The sequence below is a fragment of the Tenrec ecaudatus genome, chromosome 12 (assembly GCF_050624435.1).
Source record: "Tenrec ecaudatus isolate mTenEca1 chromosome 12, mTenEca1.hap1, whole genome shotgun sequence".
NCBI classification, from domain to species: Eukaryota; Metazoa; Chordata; class Mammalia; order Afrosoricida; family Tenrecidae; genus Tenrec; species Tenrec ecaudatus.
The window spans coordinates 5,327,824-5,348,548 of NC_134541.1; the positions used below are offsets into that span (position 1 = coordinate 5,327,824).

Sequence of the window (20,725 nt, forward strand, 5' to 3'; positions counted from 1 at the left end):
TATCTTCTGGATAATCCAAGGTGCCCCGGTGCTACCTTGGAAGCAAACACCCATCTGAGAGACTTTGCTTGGCTTGCCATGCCCTCTACCTGGAAGGCTCCTGTGGGGTTCACAGGGCGCTCTCGATGCTTCTTTTGAGTCTACTAAGGTGTCTTCTCACCAGAGGAGTTCAACCTGGCCATCCTGGCTCAATTCACATCTCCTCCCCTCCCACTTCCCCATTCTTACCTCCCTAGGTCCCCCCTTTCTCCGGAACAGTGCCACCTGACTTGTCAGCTATCCCATGGTCCTGGGTTTGTGGTCCGACATCGCAGGCAGAGATTTGGGTTGGTCAACTCCCTGGAGCCCAGAGGAATGGTTCCTATACAGCAGATGCTGAGCGAGAGAGTGGATGGATGGATAGATGGATGGATGGCCCAAGAGGATGCCAAGGTTCAGTCTGGTACACTGCCTGACTCAGTGTCAGGGGTTGGGATTATCACCCGCACCCAGTTACCTAGGTGCTGAATGACCTTGCCCTGAAGGCTCCACTCCCTGGGAGGGACCTACCCCTAGCCTCTCCTCCAATCAGACATGAGGTGACAAAGGGCCTCAGTCCAGAACAGCTGTGATTCAAGCATTCGAGCATGGCTTCCCTTTCTCATTCAAGAATTCGTGTTCCCAGAAGTCAGGGTCCAGGTGGCACACGCCCTAAAGTCAACAGGTGTCATGTGCCCCGTGTTCAACACCAACAACTCAGGGGGACTAACGGCTTCTCCGTGGCATTCGAGTATAAGATGTGGCACCCACGTGCTCCCCTCTCCCCCAGCCTCACTACTGTGTGAAGACCCTCAGTCCCACAAAGGTTCAAGGTGGGGAGGGGGGATGGAGAAGCTGAGTCTGCTGCAGAGGAGTAGCTCTGGGCACTGGAAGAGAGACCCAGGTCATAGTCCTCTCTGCTGGGACTGGAGGGGCAAAGTGACCCGGTGACTTTGCAGCACGGGGCCCTGGAAGGAGCTGGCGATGTATGGAAGGAGCTGGCGATGTGAGCCTTGCCAGTCCCTCTGAGGCCTGGAATGCAGGTCCCTGACTCCCGTGACTTACATCTGGGTCATTTTGTCCGTTCTGCTGCTGGTACACCTTCAACCTCCTCCAGATGGCCTGCCTGCCTCCTCTCCCCACCTCAAGCAGAGCGAAGGTTTCTTGTCCGTCCCCATCCCCACATGAGAGCCATCTCCTGGACAGAGGCCACCTGTCCTCCTGCTGTGTGTCCAGCCCAGTATTGTGCCGAGACCAGGATGGCCACATGATGTGAGGGCCCTAATTAAGAGATGATTAAGAATGTCCAGGTGGAGCAAAGACTTAATAAGATTGGGCCCTTCCCAGTGCAGGCCACTCTGGCTCACAGATGGCCGATCCAGGTAGCCACCCCGCCTGGCATCCAAGGAGTAAGTGGAAACTGGCCAGTGGGCAGAGGCCCAGGCAGAGGGACCTGGCATCTGTGACCACGGACAGCTGGCTCATTCATTTATTCAATGATCTGCTTTTAGTGACTAATAGCCGACATAAGGCAAATTTCCAAAGTGTGAAATAACTCACGCCTCCACTCCTTCATTCTGGCACAAGCCAAGCACATGCTACTTTCAGACCCTAACCACTCTGAGCTTGGTCTCTACAAGGGTAGGCTCTGTCCTTTCTGTCCTGCCCAGTGAGAAGAAAGCACCATTGCCTTCCACCCCTCAACCCCACGGGTTGGATAATTTGCTAGACTGACTCACAGAAACAATTACCCAGGCTTCCAGTTACCCCAGGTATTATAAGCAACAAGGTGACAAAGGGTAGAGATGAAAAGGCAGGGGAGAAGCCCCAGCTGGAGGTTTCCATGGTCCCCAGATCATGCCACACCACCTCCCCCACAGGGAAGGTCTGGCCATCCCGCTATCCCCCAAAGATCACTCAAAGTCGGGAGTCATCGGGACCGAGGTAGGTATGGGTGACCGGAGCCTTGTCAAGGCTGTTGTTTAGTTCTGACACATCACAACCCTCCCATCGGGACAACAGCACGAAACCTTGTCCCATCCTGAGCTACCCTCACTAGGGTAGCTCTGTTTGATCACATGGCTGGGGCCACTGTGTCAATCCATTCATTGAGGGTCTTCTTCTTCTTTTTTTAACATTTTATTAGGGGCTCATACAACTCTTATCACAATCCATACATATACATACATCAATTGTATAAACCACATCAGTACATTCTTTGCCCTAATTATTTTCAAAGCATTTGCTCTCCACTTAAGCCCTTTGCATCAAGTCCTCTTTTTTCCCCTCCCTCCCTGCTCCCCCCTTCCTCATGAGCCCTTGATAATTTATAAATTGTTATTTTGTCATATCTTTCCCTATCCAGTGTCTCCCTTCACTCCCTTTTCTGTTGTACCTTCCCCAGGGAGGAGGTCATATGTAGATCCTTGTAATCGGTTCCCCCTTTCCAACCCACTCACCCTCTACCCTCCCAGTATCGCCCCTCACACCCCTGGTCCTGAAGGTATCATCCACCCTGGATTCCCTGTGTCTCCAGCTCCTATCTGCACCAGTGTACAACCTCTGCTCTATCCAGACTTGCAAGGTAGAATTTGGATCATGGTAGCTGGTGGGGAGGAAGCATTTAGGAACTGGAGGAAAGCTGTATTCTTCATCGGTGCTACGTCGCACCTTGACTGACTCATCTCCTCCTCTAGACCCTTCTGTGAGGGGATCTCCAGTGGCCGACAAATGGGCTTTGGGTCTCCACTCTGCACTCCCCCCTTCATTCGCTATGGTAAGATTTTTTTTTTCTGATGATGCCTTATACCTGATCCCTTCAACTCCTCATGATTGCACAGGCTGGTGTGCTTCTTCCATGTGGGCTTTGTTGCTTCTGAGCTAGATGGCTGCTTGTTCACCTTCAAGCCTTTAAGACCCCAGACACTATCTCTTTTTATAGCCGGGCACCATCAGCTTTCTTCGCCACATTTGCTTATGCACCCGTTTGTCCTCAGCAATCATATCATGGAGGTGTGCATCTAATGATACGATTTTTTGTTTTTTGATGCCTGATAACTGATCCCTTCGGAACCACATGATCACACAGGCTGGTGTGTTCTTCCATGTGGGCTTTGTTGCTTCTGAGCTAGATGGCCGCTTGTTTATCTTCAAGCCTTTAAGACTCCAGACGCTATCTCTTTTGATAGCCGGGCATCATCAGCTTTCTTCGCCACATTTGCTTATGCACCCGTTTGTCCTCAGCAATCATATCATGGAGGTGTGCATCTAATGATACGATTTTTTGTTTTTTGATGCCTGATAACTGATCCCTTCGGAACCACATGATCACACAGGCTGGTGTGTTCTTCCATGTGGGCTTTGTTGCTTCTGAGCTAGATGGCCGCTTGTTTATCTTCAAGCCTTTAAGACTCCAGACGCTATCTCTTTTGATAGCCGGGCATCATCAGCTTTCTTCACCACATTTGCTTGTTCACCCGCTTTGGCTTCATCGATTGTGTCGGGAGGGTGAGCATCATAGAATGCCAATTTAATAGAAGAAAGTATTCATGCATTGAGGGAGTGTTTGAGTAAAGGCCCAAGGTCCTAATGCCACCTTAATACTAAACCTATAAATATAGGCACATAGATCTATTTCCCCATATATATATTTGCATGTACATGTCTTTGTCTAGACCTCTATAAATGGAGGGTCTTCTTTTTCAATGACCCTCGACTTTATCCAGCTTAATGTCTTTCTCCAGAGATTGCTCCCTCCTGATAATATGCTCAAAGAATGGCATGCATGGTTAAGGAATGGACTGCTAACCTCAGGGTCAGCAGTTCAAAACCACCAGTTGATCCACTAGAGAAAGATGAGGCTTCCTACTCCTGTAAAACGTTCCAGTCTGGGAGACCTACAGAGGCACTTCTCTGAGGTCCTATAGGCTGACTATGAGTTGGAATCAACTCAATGACAGCGAGTTTGGGTTTTGATTTGCGTGAGGTGAGATGAAGGAGTCTCACTCTCCTAACTTCTAAGAAGCATCCTGGTTGTACTTCTTTCAACCTCTACTTCATACAAGACAGACTTGCTGGTTCTCCTAGCCGTCGATGGTAGATGCACTATATTTTCAAAGATCTCAAGGATTCTTCCTCAACCTTCCTTATTCCCTGCCCAGCTCCTGCCTGCATAGGAAGCCATTGGAAATGCTGGCATAGCCTGGATTGGGTGCAACTCAATCTTCCAAGTGGTGCTTTTCTGCACTGGAATGAGCTCTTGTTCGGTGGAGTTGCCCAACGCAGCATGTTGTTTCATCTCTCTGTCTCTTTTTTTGATCTGTTTGTTTTTATTTTTTTCTCATCAAACAAACTTATTAGAACGTACTTTCCCATGCAGGGTTTTTCTTTTTCCATCTCTTGAAGCTGCTTTCAATCAACGAGCATGCACGACTGCCAATGGCCCCCCTCCCTTCCTGAGGCCAGTGGTCAGTGGCCAGGGAGCGGGACCAGAAGCCCCTCCTTGTTGACACTTGTTTGAGTTAGGCCTGTTCTGAAAGACAAAGAATATCCAAAATGCTTAGCCTGTTTTCAAAAACCTTCCACCAAAAGCCAAATTAAGCTCTTTGTCCCACAGACTGACCGGCTTGCATATTGCTTCTCTCTGCACTGAGGTGGCCCAGGAGACAGAGGGGGTCGAGGTAACAGAGAGGTGAAGCCAGGAGCTGTATGGCTGACTCACCTTTGCTCAGAGAACTGGAGAAAACCAGGCTCCTGGGAGCCGCTCTCACCAGTCCTCCTGCCTCTGGAAGGGTCAGCTAGGGGCTCCCTCTAGCCCTTAAGGACAGTCTGATTTAGACCCCAGGGGGCAAACCTCCTTCCCCCACACTCAGCCTAGACTCTTCTGGGGACCCTGCATCTTGACTCCATGGCACAACCCCACTGCCACTCTGGAAGGGAGCTCATTGTGTGCCATTCTAACAATGGATGAGAAAACCGGAGCGCCAGTAAGTAGAGACCACTGATGGACCTCCAACTTGCAGAGCAGTAGTGGCCTGGGGACCGCAGTCAGCGGGGCACAGGGAGGGCAGCTCTCAGCAGTATTTGTGGCAGGATGAATGAGGAAGCAAGTGGCTGGCAGGTGAAGGCTTGGCACAATCTCAGAAGTGTGCCCTGCAGACTGCTGATGGGGAAGGCCAGGCAGGGTTATGCAGATGTGTGGGGGGGGGGCGCAGGAGGGGGGCAAAGAGGAGGAGCAAGTTCCCTGGTTCCTCCCCCTGGCCATTCAGATTTTCTCCATTCACCCCAGAACACTGCTGGCTTTATCAGGTGTGGGGGTCCTAGAGCGGCTAAGCCAGGGGCCACTTTGGGCCCCCAGAGGCTCTGCTTCTAGTGGGGCAGACATAATACAAAGGACACTGCTTAACTCCAACAAATTCCAGACCGAGAGAGGAGCTCAGGGCCAGAAAAAGCGTTTGTGGGCCACCTCAGCTACATTCGCCAGGAAGGTCTTTGGGAAGAGATGGGCCTGGAGTAGGGACCTGGCGCTGGTGAGTCCCCAGCCTTGTGGCGCACTGGGGGTGGGGGTGGGGGTATGGTAGTGGGGGTGAGGTGGGATGGGGAGTTACTAAAAGCAAACCTACTCTCGTCCCAGAACACCTCGGCACGGCAGAGAAAGCGAGGCGAGACGAGTCTGACTATGGACAAGGCAGGGAACCCGCGTGGGGTCCCCCACCAGGCATCACTGCGCGGGGAGATTGCAAACACCGCAAGCAGGCTGACCTTCACCGAGCCGAGAGGATGCCGCCCGGTAGATTCACCGGGAAGAGAAACTGTTAATTTACCAGTATCTTCAGGGCGGGCCCCCTAGAGTTATGCTAATCTCCTTGCAGAAAAGTGGGAGGTCGGGTGTGAGTTTCCCTCATGCTTACATTTCAAGAGGAAGCATTCTAGATTTGCATACTTTTCCCGGATGATAAAGAACCTAAATTCCCAAGCTGGCTCTAGTGAGTTTTGAAAGGCGCGGGAACCTCTTCCCGAATTTTAAAATAGGACGAATGAAACCTCGTCAGTTCCGTAGGGATTGCTCTGACAGAAGGCAGGGGGTGGGGGGGCGGGGTGTCAGGGGTGCTGGAACTCCATCCAGACCCAGGGGACGCACGTGCAAAACCAAGCTGCCCAAGAGTTTGGGGAGGCGCGGGGGCAGCAGGGAGGTGTCTGCAAGCTCGAGTGAGGCGAGCGGGGGAGCAGGCCCGAGAGGGGCAGAGGGACAAGCCCATTCAGGGGCCACCTCCTTCGGAAGTCATCTACGATTCCCGCGTTTCCTCCGCGCTCCGCTGCAGCTCAGCCTCTCTGCTGGCTGCCCTGATCAACCCTCGAGCCCCCTTCTCGGGCCTCCCTCCCTGTCCCGACTGCGGGCCCCAAGAGGGCAGGGCCGACTGGGATTCCGCGCTGGGCACCCGGTGGGCACTCGGTCAATATTTGTCCAGCGCTCTAAGAGGATTGAATGAACCCATTGGGCGCAGCATGGGGGAAGGCGGGGCCGAGGCAGGTGGGAGGCCGCCGGCGCGGGAGGGGCCCCTGGAAGCCCGCCCTCCTCTCCCCCCATCTCCTCCTCCTCCTCCCAGGCTCCAGCGCTTACAGTCTGGGGCTCTCACGGCGGCCTCTCCTGCGATCTGGCGCGCAGGGCCCAGAGAACGACCCAGATCCCCGCTGTCCTGGGCGGCGCTGGAGGTCGGAAGCAGGCGGGTCGCCACTGCCCGAGGGGAGAGCGCTCTGGAGAGCCCGAGCGCCAGGCCACCGCCTCCCAGCTCCGAGGTTTGCGGGCTGCTCCTCCCACCCGCGCCAGCCTCCTCGCTCGCTCCCTCCAGACGCTCGCCAAGCCCGGCCGTGCGCCCCAGCGAACGCCGGGCGAGGGGCCCCGGGGCCAGCCCGAGGCGGGCCGGGGGCCGGGGCAGCGCGCAGCCGGCCGGGGAGGGGCCATGTCCGCCGCGGGCACAGCAGGACTGGTCTACAGCAAGTGACTGAACGGCGTGGACACCGCTGCCCTTCTCCGCCACCTGGGGCGGCGCGGGACCCCACGCCCGGAGCCTGGTGCCCGCGCGGCGCGAAGAGCCGGCGCGATGCACGTGCGCTCGTGGCGCGGCGCTGCGCCCCCCAGCTTCGCGGCGCTCTGGGTGCCCCTGCTCCTGCTGCGCGCCGCGCTGGCCGACTTCAGCCTGGACAACGAGGTGCACTCCAGCTTCATCCACAGGCGCCTCCGCAGCCAGGAGCGGCGCGAGATGCAGCGGGAGATCCTCTCCATCTTGGGCTTGCCCCACCGCCCGCGCCCCCATCTCCAGGGCAAGCACAACTCGGCGCCCATGTTCATGCTGGACCTGTACAATGCTATGGCGGTGGAGGAAGGTGGCGGAGCCGACGGCCAGGGCTTCTCCTACCCCTACAAGGCCGTCTTCAGCACCCAGGGCCCCCCTCTGGCCAGCCTGCAAGATAGCCATTTCCTCACCGACGCCGACATGGTCATGAGCTTCGTTAACCTGGGTGAGTGACTGCAGGAGGGGGCGCGCGCCTCGTCCGGGCGATAGGGAGGGGGTCACTTCCTTCTCCAGCTGCCCACCTTTTCCCGGCCGTTTGTAGAGCCGACAGTGCCCGGCTGAGGGTCTCCCACCTCCGGCCCTAGTGGACCCCTACCCCAGGTAGGGCGAGGTCGGCTTAGCTGGCCTGTGAGTGTTTCCGGGAGGGACGCGTCCATCCTAAGCGCCCCCTACCCCGGCCCCCTCCGGGTTAGGTTATCGGCTGCTCCTTGAGATCAACCCAGAGGCGCCGGCCGGGATCTCCGCTCAGTTCAAAGCGCGGGACTTGGTCATGTGAGCGGTCCCCTGGCCTGCCCGGCTGTTTCTACCTGGATTTACAAGGTCCCTTTGCAGAGGGCTGTCTTCTCGCGGGTCCTCGGCCCCGCTCACCCCGGATGGCCCTGGCTGCCGGGGCAGCGCGACGGGCCCCCGCCTTGGCGAGCCCTACCTGTTCGCTCCCGGTGCGCCTCCTTGGCTAGCAGCGCGCCCGCGGCGCCGCCGGGCCTCCCCCCGCCCCCCACCTCGTCGCCAGCGCCCCCCTCTCTCAGTCTCCCTGCTCGGGCAGAAACGTTGCCATTGCGAACTTTCTATTTTAAATATTTAATGATAGGTCCCGGGCGGGCAGAATCCATTTTCAGCGTTTATCACGTGTGGCGCGCGAAACCACCGGTTTTGGCGATTGGGTGGCGCGGGATCTCGGAGCCGACGCGGCCGGGGGCGGCTGGGCAGACCCGGCGGGGCCCTGGAGCGGCCCTCCGTCTGGGGCCGCGCACGTTCACGGACCTGCTCAAACCCAGCCCCGGCCGCGCGCGCTGTAGGGACCAGGCTTAAAGATTTGGTTTTTGAGATAACGCTCCCTGCTACTACCTCCCCACCCCACGCCCCCATCGCTCCCTTTCCTTTGTAGCTTTCCTTCTACCTGTGTCTCAGTGGAAATCCCAACGGAGGCGCGACGACAAGCTTCCGCCCACGGACGCTGTGTCAACGTGGAACGAATGGCCCATCTACTCAAGCGGGGAGCCGGCAGCGGCGTGACGGCCTGCGGCTGCGGGCAGGGGAGGCGGGGGGTGCACCTTCTCCCCCGGTCAGACCCCAACAGAGGAAGGTGGGTCAGTGAGCCAGCCGGGGGTGGGAGGCGGAGACGCCCCCGAAGACCCAGAAGAAAGTTTAAATGACACGAAGCGAGGCGGCCTGTTACGAACAAGGCTAAGATGTATGGGGTGGGGAAAGTGAGGGACAGGTCAGCCAGACTGCATGCGGGCCAGAGTGTCTTCAGGGTCAGGCACAGGGCTTTGAGAAAGGGAAGCTTTTGCCGGGGCCTGAGAAGCAGCTCTGAGGATGGATAGAGGGTGGTCTAGACTTTTCAATATCTTCTCTTTGATCTGACTTTTTTTGCTGTTTCCTTGCAAAAACCTGAAGGACAATTCTAGACCTAAGAATAAATGGAGTGGCACCTTAGCCCAGGCTAAACAAAGCCTGGTGAGCCAGGGTCCTGTGTGTGTGTGTGTGTGTGTGTGTGTGTGTGTGTGTGTGTGTGTGTGGTGGGGGTGGCCGGGAGTGGTCCTGTTATGGTGTCCTGTTGGGTGGGGTACCCAGACTTCTCAGTGAACTAGCCAACCCCAGCCCCGCTGCCTGCAGAGCCCAGCTGGGGTCATTACAAAGGCATTTGGAAGCTGGGCCTTCTGTAAACTGCTCTGCAAAGTCTTGCAAAAAGCGCCTAATTCCTAGCCACTGGCAGGCAGCTTGACCGGATTGGAGGGGGAGGGGGCCCTCCCCAGAGGAGGAGCAGGTTGCTCCCGGTATGCCTCTGGGGACTGGGGGCAGGGCTCCTTGCCCCCGTGGGTGGTGAGAGCAGGCCAGAACTCGCCTGGGAGGGCCCCAGCCTGCTGGTTTTCCTGGGCCGCACACACACCTTTCAACCCCGCCAGCCCCACTTCTTTCATCTCAAAAGGACAAAGACAGGCTTGTCTGTGCCTCGCCATCAGCTGGGCTGGCTTTGGGCTCTCGGGCAGTCTTCCTAGTTTTCTCAGGTCTCGCTTGCTGGAACATCGCTCCACAGGAGATGGTGGATCCGCAATAACAGGACACGCTCACTCAATCATGTCCCCCCTCTCTCTCCCTCTCCCTCAACCGATGCTAAGGAGTTAGGCCAAGGCCTGGGCCCTTCCTGGAGTCCCTTCTGAGTTTGGTCTTTCATTTCTGCTCAGCAACAGCCTGTGGAGAAACTGGGCGGCCCATCGATTTGATCTTGAAGGTGGCAGTGGGGTTGGAAGAGGACCCGGGAGTGGGGTGGGATAGGAGGGCAGCTGAATTTGCTGAGAAATCATGCTCACTTCCCTGCGATTGCAAATCACAATTTGTATAGTTCAGTGGAGGAGAAGGTAGAGACTTTCTACTCCTGTGAAGAGCTATAATCCCGGAAACCAACAGGGGCAGTGCCACTCTGTCCTCTAGGGCGGCTACAAATGGGAGAGGACTCGATGGCTGTGAGTTTGGCTTTTGCTTGTCCGTAGGTCTATGCACACCTCCCCCATGAGTGAGAAAAATACCAGTCGCTCTTGGCAAACCCTTCCTTGTTATCATTTGGGAGACTTGGGAAGCCTGGATGGAGCTCTTCCCTGGGAGACTGGCTCTCTGGCCCGCCCAGCACATACCTGCGTGTGAGCTGGGGGACCTTGGCTGGCCAGCCAGCTGTGGGGCTGGGATGCTGAAGGCTTTCGCAGACCTGCGTGGTTCTTCTTCCCGCTGGCAGCCAGACTGGTTTCTGGTCCTACAAGTTGTTCTGCTTGGAATCCAAGCTTTTTGCCAGGCTGAGCGGGACTTTAAAGGCAAGGGGGAGCTCATGACAAAACCAGGCCCTGGGAACAAGGACTTCAGACTGCACCTCCTGATGAAGACCAGCCTGGCTCTTGGAGCCCTGGGAGCTAGGTTAGTGGCCCGAGTGTGGGATGGACCACTCCCAGGCCAGGCAGGGCCCCTCAAATTCAATGGTGAAACTTGTCAACTTGTGTTTGGATTGACAAGCCCCCGACGCCTTGGGGCAGACTTCATTTTTTTGGAATTCAAAACCAGTGACCTCTGGAGCTCCTCCCTGCATCTCCCCCACCCTACCCCCCAACACCTATCAAATCCCTCGAATCCCCCAAAAACCCATTACCACCCTTGCTTTGGGACAACCTGCTGGCAGGAAGGTTGGCCGTGAGCATCCAGGTCTCTGACTCATGGAGTCAGTTGAGTCTTTGAAACAAAATCAGGAAGCAAACCAAACAAACGCACAAGGGAGAAAGGTGGGCATTCCATGCTGTGCGGAGGCATCCGCTGAAAGTGTCTTTTGTTTCTGTCAGGCCCGAGCATGGGGAGCGGGCTGGAGCAGTCCTGAGCTGCGCTGTGTGCCATCTGGCTGTCCTTTTTGTTGACAAGTGTTTGGCATTAAGATGGCTTCTTCTGCTCCTTAAGAACAGGCCCTACCACTGTAGAGTATTAGAGAAAGATTCTGTTACAGTTTTAAAAATTTCCTTCAGGGAGTGCTTCGCGGAGGGAGCCTGGACTGCAGGCATCTGCAGCTGTAACCTGGCTTGTGTTAAAATTTGGAAGGGCCGCTCCGCATTCCAGCCCGCGCCGGCCCTCCCTGGTAAGCAGCCAAAGGTTAATATAGATGTCACCCAGCCCCCCCCCTCTTTCTTCCCTTCTGCAAAGGGCCTTCCCTGCACGACTGTATCGGCAGCTGTGCTTTCAGTAAACCCTTTCAGAACCCCATTTGCCTGCTTAGAGAGCTCAAAGATCCCCCACCCCACCCAGTCTCCCCAAGGATGTGTGACCCCAATTTGAACTCTTGATCTTCCATGGATTTCCCTTTGGGGCTAAGAACAGGTTACAGCTGTCCCGTACCCCCCTCCCCAGGTGCCAGTCTTGGGGGGGGGGCTGGTTTGGTTTCTGTTTGTTTGGGTGTTCATCCCAGTTGTAGAGTGGGCTGGTGAGAGGGGGGTCCAAGGGAGGTAGCCTGGGGGAATTGGGTCACAGGGCACCCAGGGGTGTGATTCTCTGTTGGGCACTGAGCAGTGTGTGTGTGTGTGTGTGTGTGTGTGTACATGCGCTCACGGACCACGGCCAGCAGCGAGTCTGGCCTGCGAGACTCACAGCTGGTGCGCCACCCGGATGCCTGTGATGTGAGCGCATATCACATGGGCCCAAACGCACAGACAAGTGGTGACTTCATCACAGGGAGAGTCCCACCAAGATGATTGATCGCCCTATCGCCTTAATATCCACCCTCCCCCACCTCCCCTTTCTGGGTAAGGTCATACTTGGCCCATTATAATCACCAGTGTCCTAACACTCCCCTGCCTCCACCCTTCTCCGCCTGCCCACCATCTCCCCAGCCAGACTCTCTGATGGGGCTGTGCCCACTTGGGAGCCCTGACCCTTTTCCTGAGGCAGCTCTTCAGACCTAGGGTGGGAGCTGTCTCTGTGGCCGGGTCACTGCCATACTGTTGTCAGATGCAGTCCAGGGATTTGCAGGGGCATGGGAGCGAGGGTTGAGCCAGCTGGTGTACACTTAGGTTCAAGCCCCCCCCCCCCCGCGCCTTGGTAAAATCAATATATTGGGTTGCACAATGCCCCCGCTGTTAATTAGTTGAAATCAAGTGTGCTGGTGCCATTTTGCCGCCTCTTGCCTCCACGGGGTAAGGAAATACCAATATTTACACAGAAACTGTTAATGTGTGGCCACAGATATATGGCATCCCGCTTTCCACACTCCGACAGCTCCAGCTTGAAGGAGCCCAGGCCAACGTGGTGGGGAGGGGTGACGTCCACAGGGAGAGGGGCCAGCAAGGTAACACTGGTGTGAGGACTCAGGTGGGACTCTCACAGCCTCAGTACCTGAAGGTGCTAGTATCCAGACAGCGCACCGTCTTTCTATTAAGCTCCCTGCTATTGAGTCAACTCTGATTCTCATGACAGAGTAGAGCTGCCCCTGTGGGTTTCTGAGACTAACTCTTTACGGGAGTAGAGAGCCTCGTCTATCTCCCAGGGTTTCTACTACAAGCCAGAAATTTGAGAGTCACCCAATTGAAAGTAACAAATCCAAAAAACTCCCCCGCCACATAGCTGCCCTATAGCACAGGTACACCTGTCCCTGTGGGTTTGTAAGACTGTTCTCTACAGGAGTAGAAAGCCTCATCTTTCTCCCTCAGAGCAGCTGGTGGTTTTGAACTACTGACTCTAGTTGGCAGCCCAGTTCATCACCGATCATGCCCCCAGGACTCCTTGAGATTCACCCAGGGCACCCACAATCCTTTGCTCAGCGTTCTCTGAAATGAGCGTTCGACTGGGACTCGCCTTTTTGGTTGTCCGTTCTCTCAGCACTTGGGCTCCTTTGCACCGGGTGGCTGGGACACCATGGTTTATTTGCCACAGAACTCCCGGTGACAGAAAGAAGGTTGACAGAAGGAAGATGGGGTAGGGGCCTCTGCCTCCTCTTTAACGGCAGATGATCCTGGGTCCCACCATGGCTGTTACATGAGCTGCTTGGTATTAGCTGTGTGTTCAGCTGCGATGGAATTCCAGGTTCTACGGTGAATGGCATTTGACAAATAATATTGGACAAAAATGCACCCTGGTATTCCTTAATAGGGAACAGAGATTTCATAGTTAACCTTCCCCAGCGGAACATTGCTTGACCCCAATGCAGGTGAAGACCAGAGCTGCCTCTGCTGCTGCGCCCCCTGCCCCCTGCCCCCAAGCTCAGTGTTTATGATGGGGTGGGGGGCAGGATCTGAGAGCCAGCACCTTAAGCTTGACACCTACTAGCAGCAGCGACCCCGAGCAGCCTTCGCCATGCTGCTGCTGCGTTCACGCATCTGCAGGCATCTCGGGAGCCGCGCAAAGCCTCTGCCGATGTGCATGGGGTGGATTGAATTAATGACAACTCCGAAGGCTCCAGTTTTGGGGTAATTGCTTTATTGTTTTGGAGCCAGGGTGCTTTTAATCCGGTTCCTGTACAAACATGTTGAACGTGTGTTAATGCATTACCAAACCCGAGCGGCTCAGCATAGCCCTGCCTTTCATTAATTGATGTCGGTAGCATGGTACAGTATTTCAAAGGGCTGGCCAAGTTTAAACTGTGTTTCCAATTTCCTCCCTTTCCTGTGTTTGAAATGCCAATGTTAATTTGTTCCCATGCGGGAGCGGGGGCTGCCAACCGCTGCTTTATAGAAAGAACTTCTCAGTGAAACCTCCCAGCCCTCGCTGCCGGTGCTTGCGGCTGCCTGGCCAGGTTTCCTGACACTTCACAACTAATTCTGGGTGATATATGGAGTGGGGGGCTGGGGGGCGCCACTGCCGTGTAACGGAAGTTCTCGGTGACAGCGGTGGGTGTGACTTGGCGAGGTCTGATGGAGCAGCTTCCCCAGGGCGGCCCTCACCCCCAGCCTAAACCCCTGTGTCGGCTCCCTCTCTGCTTGCCTGTCGGCTGCGTGACCTTGGGCAGGTTACTTGACTTCTCTGCGTTTGTTTCATCTTCTGATGGTTGGTGAGCATCCCCTCCTTAGCAGGCAGGTGCGGAGGGCGACATGATTGGGTGCATAGTAAATGGGGGTGCTCTGTTTATTGTGGCAGCCAGATCAATAGCTACTCTGATGAATATTGGTGCAAAATTCAGGTTTTAATGACTTACGTTTAAAAAGCTGGTTATACATTGGGATGCTAACCCAAGGTCAGCAGTTCGAAGCCACTAATCACGCCTTGGGATAAAGAGGAGGCTTTCTACTCCTGTAAAGAGTTTACATTCACGGAAACCCACAGGGGCAGTTTTACCCTGTTCTATAGGGTCGAGATGAGTCGGCGTGGACTCAAGGGCAGGGAGGCTACTTTAAAGATATTGAGAAAATGGCCCCACAGGGATGCATGGGCACCTGTGTCCTGTGTCTCCAGTCCCTACCTTGGGATGAAGACACTCAACCTGAGGACCAGGAGGACCCCAGAGCATCATGCTGGGACCTTCTCTTGCTTTCCTCAAAGATCCAAACTCACTGCCATGAGCCGATAACGACTCCCAGCGATCCCATAGGACTGGGTTGGGGGCACCTGTGGGTTTCCGAGGGAGCAGACAGCCTCGTCTGTCTCCCAGTGAGGGTTGGTGGTTTCAAACTGCTCACCTTGTGGTTAACAGCCTGTCACTGATGCGTTTTGCTTTTTGTTGTGTTTGTGAAGTTGATTTGGACTCATGGGGACCCCTGTGTGATGAAATAGAGCTGCCCCAGAGAGGGGCCCAGGCTGTCACGTTCATGGGGTGGAGTCTCAGCTCTTTCCTGCTCTGGGTCGCTGGATGGGTTAGAGCAGTGGTTCTCAACCTTCCTGATGCCTCTACCCTTTATTAGAGTTCCTCATGTGGCGGTGATCCCCCAATCATAAAATTGTTTTCGTGGCTACTTCACTAAATTGTGCTACTGTTATGAATTGGGTGACCTCTGTGAAAGGGTCTTTTGACCCCCAAAGGGGTCACGACTCACAGGTTGAGAACCTCTGGGTTAGACCCTTTTGGTCAGTGGCTGAGCACTTAACTGCTGCACCACCAGGGCTCCTGCTACTTAGCCATTGCCCTTCTAGGAGAACTGAGGCAGGGGCAAGCAGTGGATGAGAATTCTCAGTGCTGGCTTTGCAGATTCCCTCTAAATTAAAATGTATCCCAAAATAACCATTTAATGCAGGAGGGGGTTGGGAAGGGGCGTGCAGGACCGGGTGAGCACCATCCAGCTTTTTCTTCCTCCTCCTTCTCTCTGAAAGACAAAGTACAAACGGCGTCTTCCTTCAAGAGAATGACAAGCCTGGAGCCTTCTGGAACGCAACAGTGCAACTTCCCACTCTTGCCTGAAGCAGGTGCAAGGCTGCTCCCCCTCTCCTGGCCTCCGTGCCACTCCACCTCCACCCCCCCCCCCACACACACACACACTCCCACCGGCTCCTGGCTGGCCGGCGTCCCCCAGCCCGGGGTCAGGCTGCACCAACAAAGCCCTGTGTGCACTCAGCGTGCTGAGAAGTCTCTGGAGACTTAAGCACGAAAGAGCACATGCCAGGGCCATGGGGGTGGGCTTTCACTCCAAGTGTCCCATAACTCCCCTGCAGCTCTTTCTATACGGTCTGAAAAATCCTACTTAGCGAGTATTAAGTTCCCCATGCTCCCCGAGGTCACGTGGGACTCTTTCATATCTTTATCTCCCGGAGAAGCCTTCAAGTTTCAAGCTCTTGTTGCCTGGCTTAATTAAATTTGGCTGTGAATAAAAACTTGTACTGTTTCCAGACTCGACGAGGGCTTGCATGTTTTCAGCATTGGACTTGGGCCTGTATGGACTTGCATCACCAGCCGCTTGCTCTCGCTTTCATGTCATTTGGGAAGGTAAAAAAAAGAAAGAAAGAAACACATCTGAGCATTAGCAAGACAGTCTGCATAGCTGGGTCTAGGGGCTCATTGGTCCTGCCACTTCCCAGTGGGCACACTCGGTGGTTCGGCGCTGTTGTGGTTTCAGCGGAGTGTGGGTTGGCCTTTGAAGAAGGGTGCACTGCTTGCTGTCCTCCTTGGGAACCGCCGTGCCAAGTTCTGATGGCTTCGAAGGTGCTCAGAGATGGCCTGTGTGTGTGCCTGGCTTAGTCAGGCGCCCGCGGGGTGCTTTAGATCCTACATGGCCAGCAGTAACTGCTGGGAGTGTACACCCTAAATAGAAGCAAGTGACGTGGCCCCATGCTGTGGCCTGTGCAAAGCAGAGACTCCCAGAGACACAGGACAAGGGGGCTCCCAAGAGGAAAGCGCTGCCAACTCGTCATTAACAGAAGAAATCAAGTTGGCAGCATCATTAAGATTTCCAGTGGTGTGGGGTGTCTTTTGAGCATTTTGTTTTAAATCATGGTTCAACTTTGGGGAGTCAGAGAGCAGAAGGTCTGGCTCTAAATGATCAGTTTGGGTGTGTGTGTTTTTTTCTTCAAATGTCCAATATTTTGCTCCTTTGCCTAGTCGGCATACGCTGCTAAGTAGGGATGGGGCTAGGGGGCTGGGAACAAGCAAGTTCACCATCCCAGGGATTTAAAAGCACAAGGTTTGCGATCCTGGTCCTTGGAAGGGCTGGTGGGGGAAGGGCTGATAGAATGCCACTGGATACTTTACCAGAACCCCGACTCGGTATGACTGAGTCAGGTGTGCTCATAGCAAGCCCCTAAGACCGAGGAGAATTCCCCTGTGGGTTTCTGAGACTGTGAACCGTTATGGGAACGAATAGGCTCCTCTTTCTCCCAAGGAGCGGCTGGTGGGCTAGAACCCTCTCTGACCTTGCCAGCAGCAACGACTAGTGAACCAGAGAGAAAAGCCCTACTTCTTATGCCATCTGATTGATGCCAACTCCTGGTGATGCCACAAGGCAGGGTGGATGGGGTTTCTGAGACTGTCAGGCTGCCTGCCACATCCTCCTGCTGGTGGTTGGAACTGCAGCTGGGTGCTTAACCCACCTGGGCTCCTTACCCAAGGGAAACCCAACCAAGCCAACTCACTGCCATCGCCCCAGTCAGTTCTGATTCATGGTGAACCTCTGAGACCAGAGGGTGAACCCCTCGAGGACCCTGTGGGTTTCTGAGACTGTAAATCTTGTCTGGAGCAGAACGCCTCATCTTCCTCCCTCCCAGCCACTGGGGTGTTCTGACTGCTGAGCTGTCGGTTAGCCGCCCAGTGCGTCACCAGGGCCCCTCCCAGGCAGACCATGTGTGTTTCATCTTGGCTTTTAAAATTGCCACCTGGGAGCAATGTGCCCCGCTACTGCCCTCCCTGCCCAGAGCCAGTCACGTGACCAGACCCACGGCGGGCTGAGGGGTCCCATCTGCCACCTACCATGCCGTCACTTAGGAAGACCCTCTTGCTTGATACCAAGACCGCGGTGGGAGAAGCACATGATGGCTGGGTTAAGATCCTCGTCTTCCAGCCTTCGGAGGTTAGATGCTGAGAGTTGATTCCGACTCACGGCAACTCCAGGGGACAGTGCAGACCACCCCATAGGGTTCTCTTGGCCATGACCCTTTAGGGGGGGCAGAGCACCAAGTCTTTTCTCCTCTGGAGCTGCTGGGGAGGGGGGTAGTGGGGGGAAGTCAAGCCTTCCTCCAGAGCTCCTTTCCAGCCCTGTGGGCCAATTGTTCCACACTTCTGCGGAAATCCTGTTCATGTTCATCCTTCCTGGTGTTCCCAAACCCTGAAATTCCCTCCACAAATATAATGGTAATATCCCAGGGCATCTCTGAGGCCTTTGCCATGGGCTGGCACCCTGTCAGGGAGAGCAGTGTTTCCAGAAGCTTCCACCTCCTCCCCAAAGTTCACGTGGTTCAAGAATAACCACTTCTTTCGGTTCCCACTTGTAAAATGAGTCACCTACCAGCGAAGGCAAGGGGCATTGGGAGCCCAACTGCTGGCCCTGATGAGGAGACCGCCCACTGCCAGGCAGTGCCTCCGCCAGGCTCACCCTGAAGGAAGAGCTGCTTGCTCTTCCCGGGCCTTCGAGGGGCACACCCGTCCTGTGCTCCTGCTGGGGGGAACTGGGCGAAGGCTCTCAGGAAACCTGTGCTTTCTCTTTGCACCTTCCCTGTGAATCCGAAGTTACCGCAGAAGGAAACGGATTGTGGATCATGCAACTGCCATGGGAAAGCTTGCCCGGGGGCGGGGGGGCGAGGAGGGACATGAGAAGACTCATCCCCCTGAGATGACAGTGCCGGGGTCTATGTGGGAAGCTTGGCCAGCGTGCTTGGCCTCCAGTGTACTCAGGCTTGATCCAGACCTGTAGGGACCCCAGGTGACAGCAAGCCTGCCCCCACAGTGCTTTCTAGGCATTGGCCTTTACGGAAGTGGACTGACATAGGATTCAAACTGCCGACCTCTCCGTGAGCAGCTAAGTGCTGAACGATTGCGCCCCTGGGCTCCATGGCTTCCTGGTACCCACCCCTTGCCCCCAAGGGCACTATAACTAATCAATGTACAGAACTCGATGGGAATTCAGGCACAAATGACCCCTCGGTCTGTCTAACACCAACACGAGGAGGTCCTGTATTTTGGGATACAGCGCAGCTGGGGGGGGCTCTTTAGTCTTTCCCTCTGGGTTCCTGGATTTCATTACCCGTCTCACACACACGGCCCCCTCCTCTTGTTCGCTTGCTGACTAACTTGACCTCACGTTCGTTGAGAAGGAAACCCTTAAAAATAGCAGTGGGGCCTTGCGATCTTGCTGGGCTAGTAAACGTTTATAGGGTGGAGGCACTGGCTGGCCATTTCCCTTAGGAGGAAACAATAAACGAAGCTACTTGCTTTGGACCAGCTCAGACCCTGAGCTCCTTAATTGTCTTACTATACTGTGGGGGGTGGGGGGGGGCCCTGGAATCTCACCCTCTGCTGCCTTGAACCTGGTCTGGACCTGGAAGGGCCCCTTGAGGGAGGGGTTAGGGCAGGGTGGACAGCAGCCTCCCCACCCCCAAGCCAAACTCACTGCCACTCAGTGGATTCGGACTCATAGCGACCCTATAGGATAGGGTAGAACTGCTCCTGTGGGGTTCTGAGATGGCAACTCCTTATGGGAGTAGACAACCCAATCTTGGTCTCACGGGGTGGCTGGTGATTTCCAATGGCTGACCTTGAGGTTAGCAGCCCAACATGTGACCACTACCCCACCAAGTCTCCTGGTCTCTACCCAGGAGATGCCAATAGCACCGCCTCCTCTGTTGTGCCCACTAACCACGTGTCCAGACTCTGCCACGTGTCCCTGATGGCTGTGGACAGCAAGTCCGTCCCAACTTCCCGTGTCTTCACGTGATAGAGCAGAGCTGCTCCATGAAGTGGCTAGGCTGTCATCTTGAAGGGGTGGAGCCCTGGTGATGCAGGGGTTAAGTGTTCATCGAGAATCAAAAGTTCAAATCTGTCAGGTGCTTGGCAGAAGAAGGACGGGGTCGTCTGCCTCCCTACAGATGGTGTTGCCGCCGGCACAGGGCAGCTCCACTCCACCACACTACGTCAAAGTGAGTCAGAATCCAGGAGTGGTCAGTTGTTGGGGCAGCAGATTGCCAGGCCTCTCTCCCTTGGAGCTGCTGCCGGGGTTCACACTGCTGACCTCTGAGCTGGCAGTGGCACATGCTCTTCACCATGGCGTTGCTGGGCTGAACTGTGTCCGTGGAGAACCACTCTCGGTGTTGGGTAGCTTTCTTCAGACTCAGGAAGCCCCGTCCCCAAACCCACTGGGGCATGCGGTGAGTGTGGACACCGCCATTATGTTCAACCGGATTGTTTTCTGGTTGAGAGGAACACAGTACAGTCTCTCCCAGGGACTCAGCTCTGCCTGGGACAGAAACGGTGGGGGGGTGGAGGTGGAGGTGAGAAGGGTGGCCAGCCAATAAGAAGGGGCCCCAGAGGGAAAATCTCTATACAGTAGATACGAGTGATGCAATCCTTGTATCTTTCTACCCCAGCTTCCTCAGAGAGGAAGCCCCTTCTTCCCTTGTCCTCCCCCCTCAGCCCAGGTAATGTAACTGGGTTGGGAGTATTTCATTCCGGGGGTGAGCAGAGCACAGAAAGCCTCCCTTGTGCCATAAGGAGCTTTCCAAGAGAGCGCTTTGCTGTTGTGGCATGAAAGACCTGCCAACCTGCTTCTTTTGCTGCAGACCCCACAGAGCACACAGCTCGATGCTGACCCAGGAGGCCCCCGCTCCAAGTCAGTGATGCTTTAGCCCAAGAGGCTGGAAACTGCAGTCGGGGGACCCAAACTCGGCCCGTTTTTGTTTTTTCACCTGCAAACGCAGGCTGAGTCTCACTTTTGGAAAATCACCCAGAGGAGGGGAGCATCGCTGGCATGTGAAAGTAGCACCCGGGGCTGAGATGGCAGCGTGTCAGTCACGTTTTATTGGCACCCACTCATCCACGCTCGTTCGTGTCTGGGTGGTCCGTGGCTGCTTCAGGGCCATCGTCCGCCACCGGAGACGGTGTGGCGCCAGAAGCCAGAGGGGTTTACTGCCTGGACCTTCCCAGCAGTTTGCATGCTATGGCCCTGATGACGACAGGGAAAGTGGAAGGGTGGAAAGCAAACAGGTCAACACACCCAAGGGTCGTATTGTTCATCATTTTGTTCTAACAGCCAGCCACCCAGATC

General features: G+C 55.4%; 1 protein-coding gene across 1 annotated transcript in view; it reads left to right on the plus strand.

Moving 5' to 3' along the window:
- The first annotated feature begins 7,118 nt into the window (after positions 1-7,118).
- BMP7 (bone morphogenetic protein 7) overlaps positions 7,119-20,725 on the plus strand; it is an 87,874-nt gene continuing 74,267 nt past the window's right edge. The window contains exon 1 of the mRNA XM_075527734.1: positions 7,119-7,536. Coding sequence (XP_075383849.1) covers positions 7,119-7,536 — 418 coding nt within the window. The remainder of the gene's footprint in view (positions 7,537-20,725) is intronic.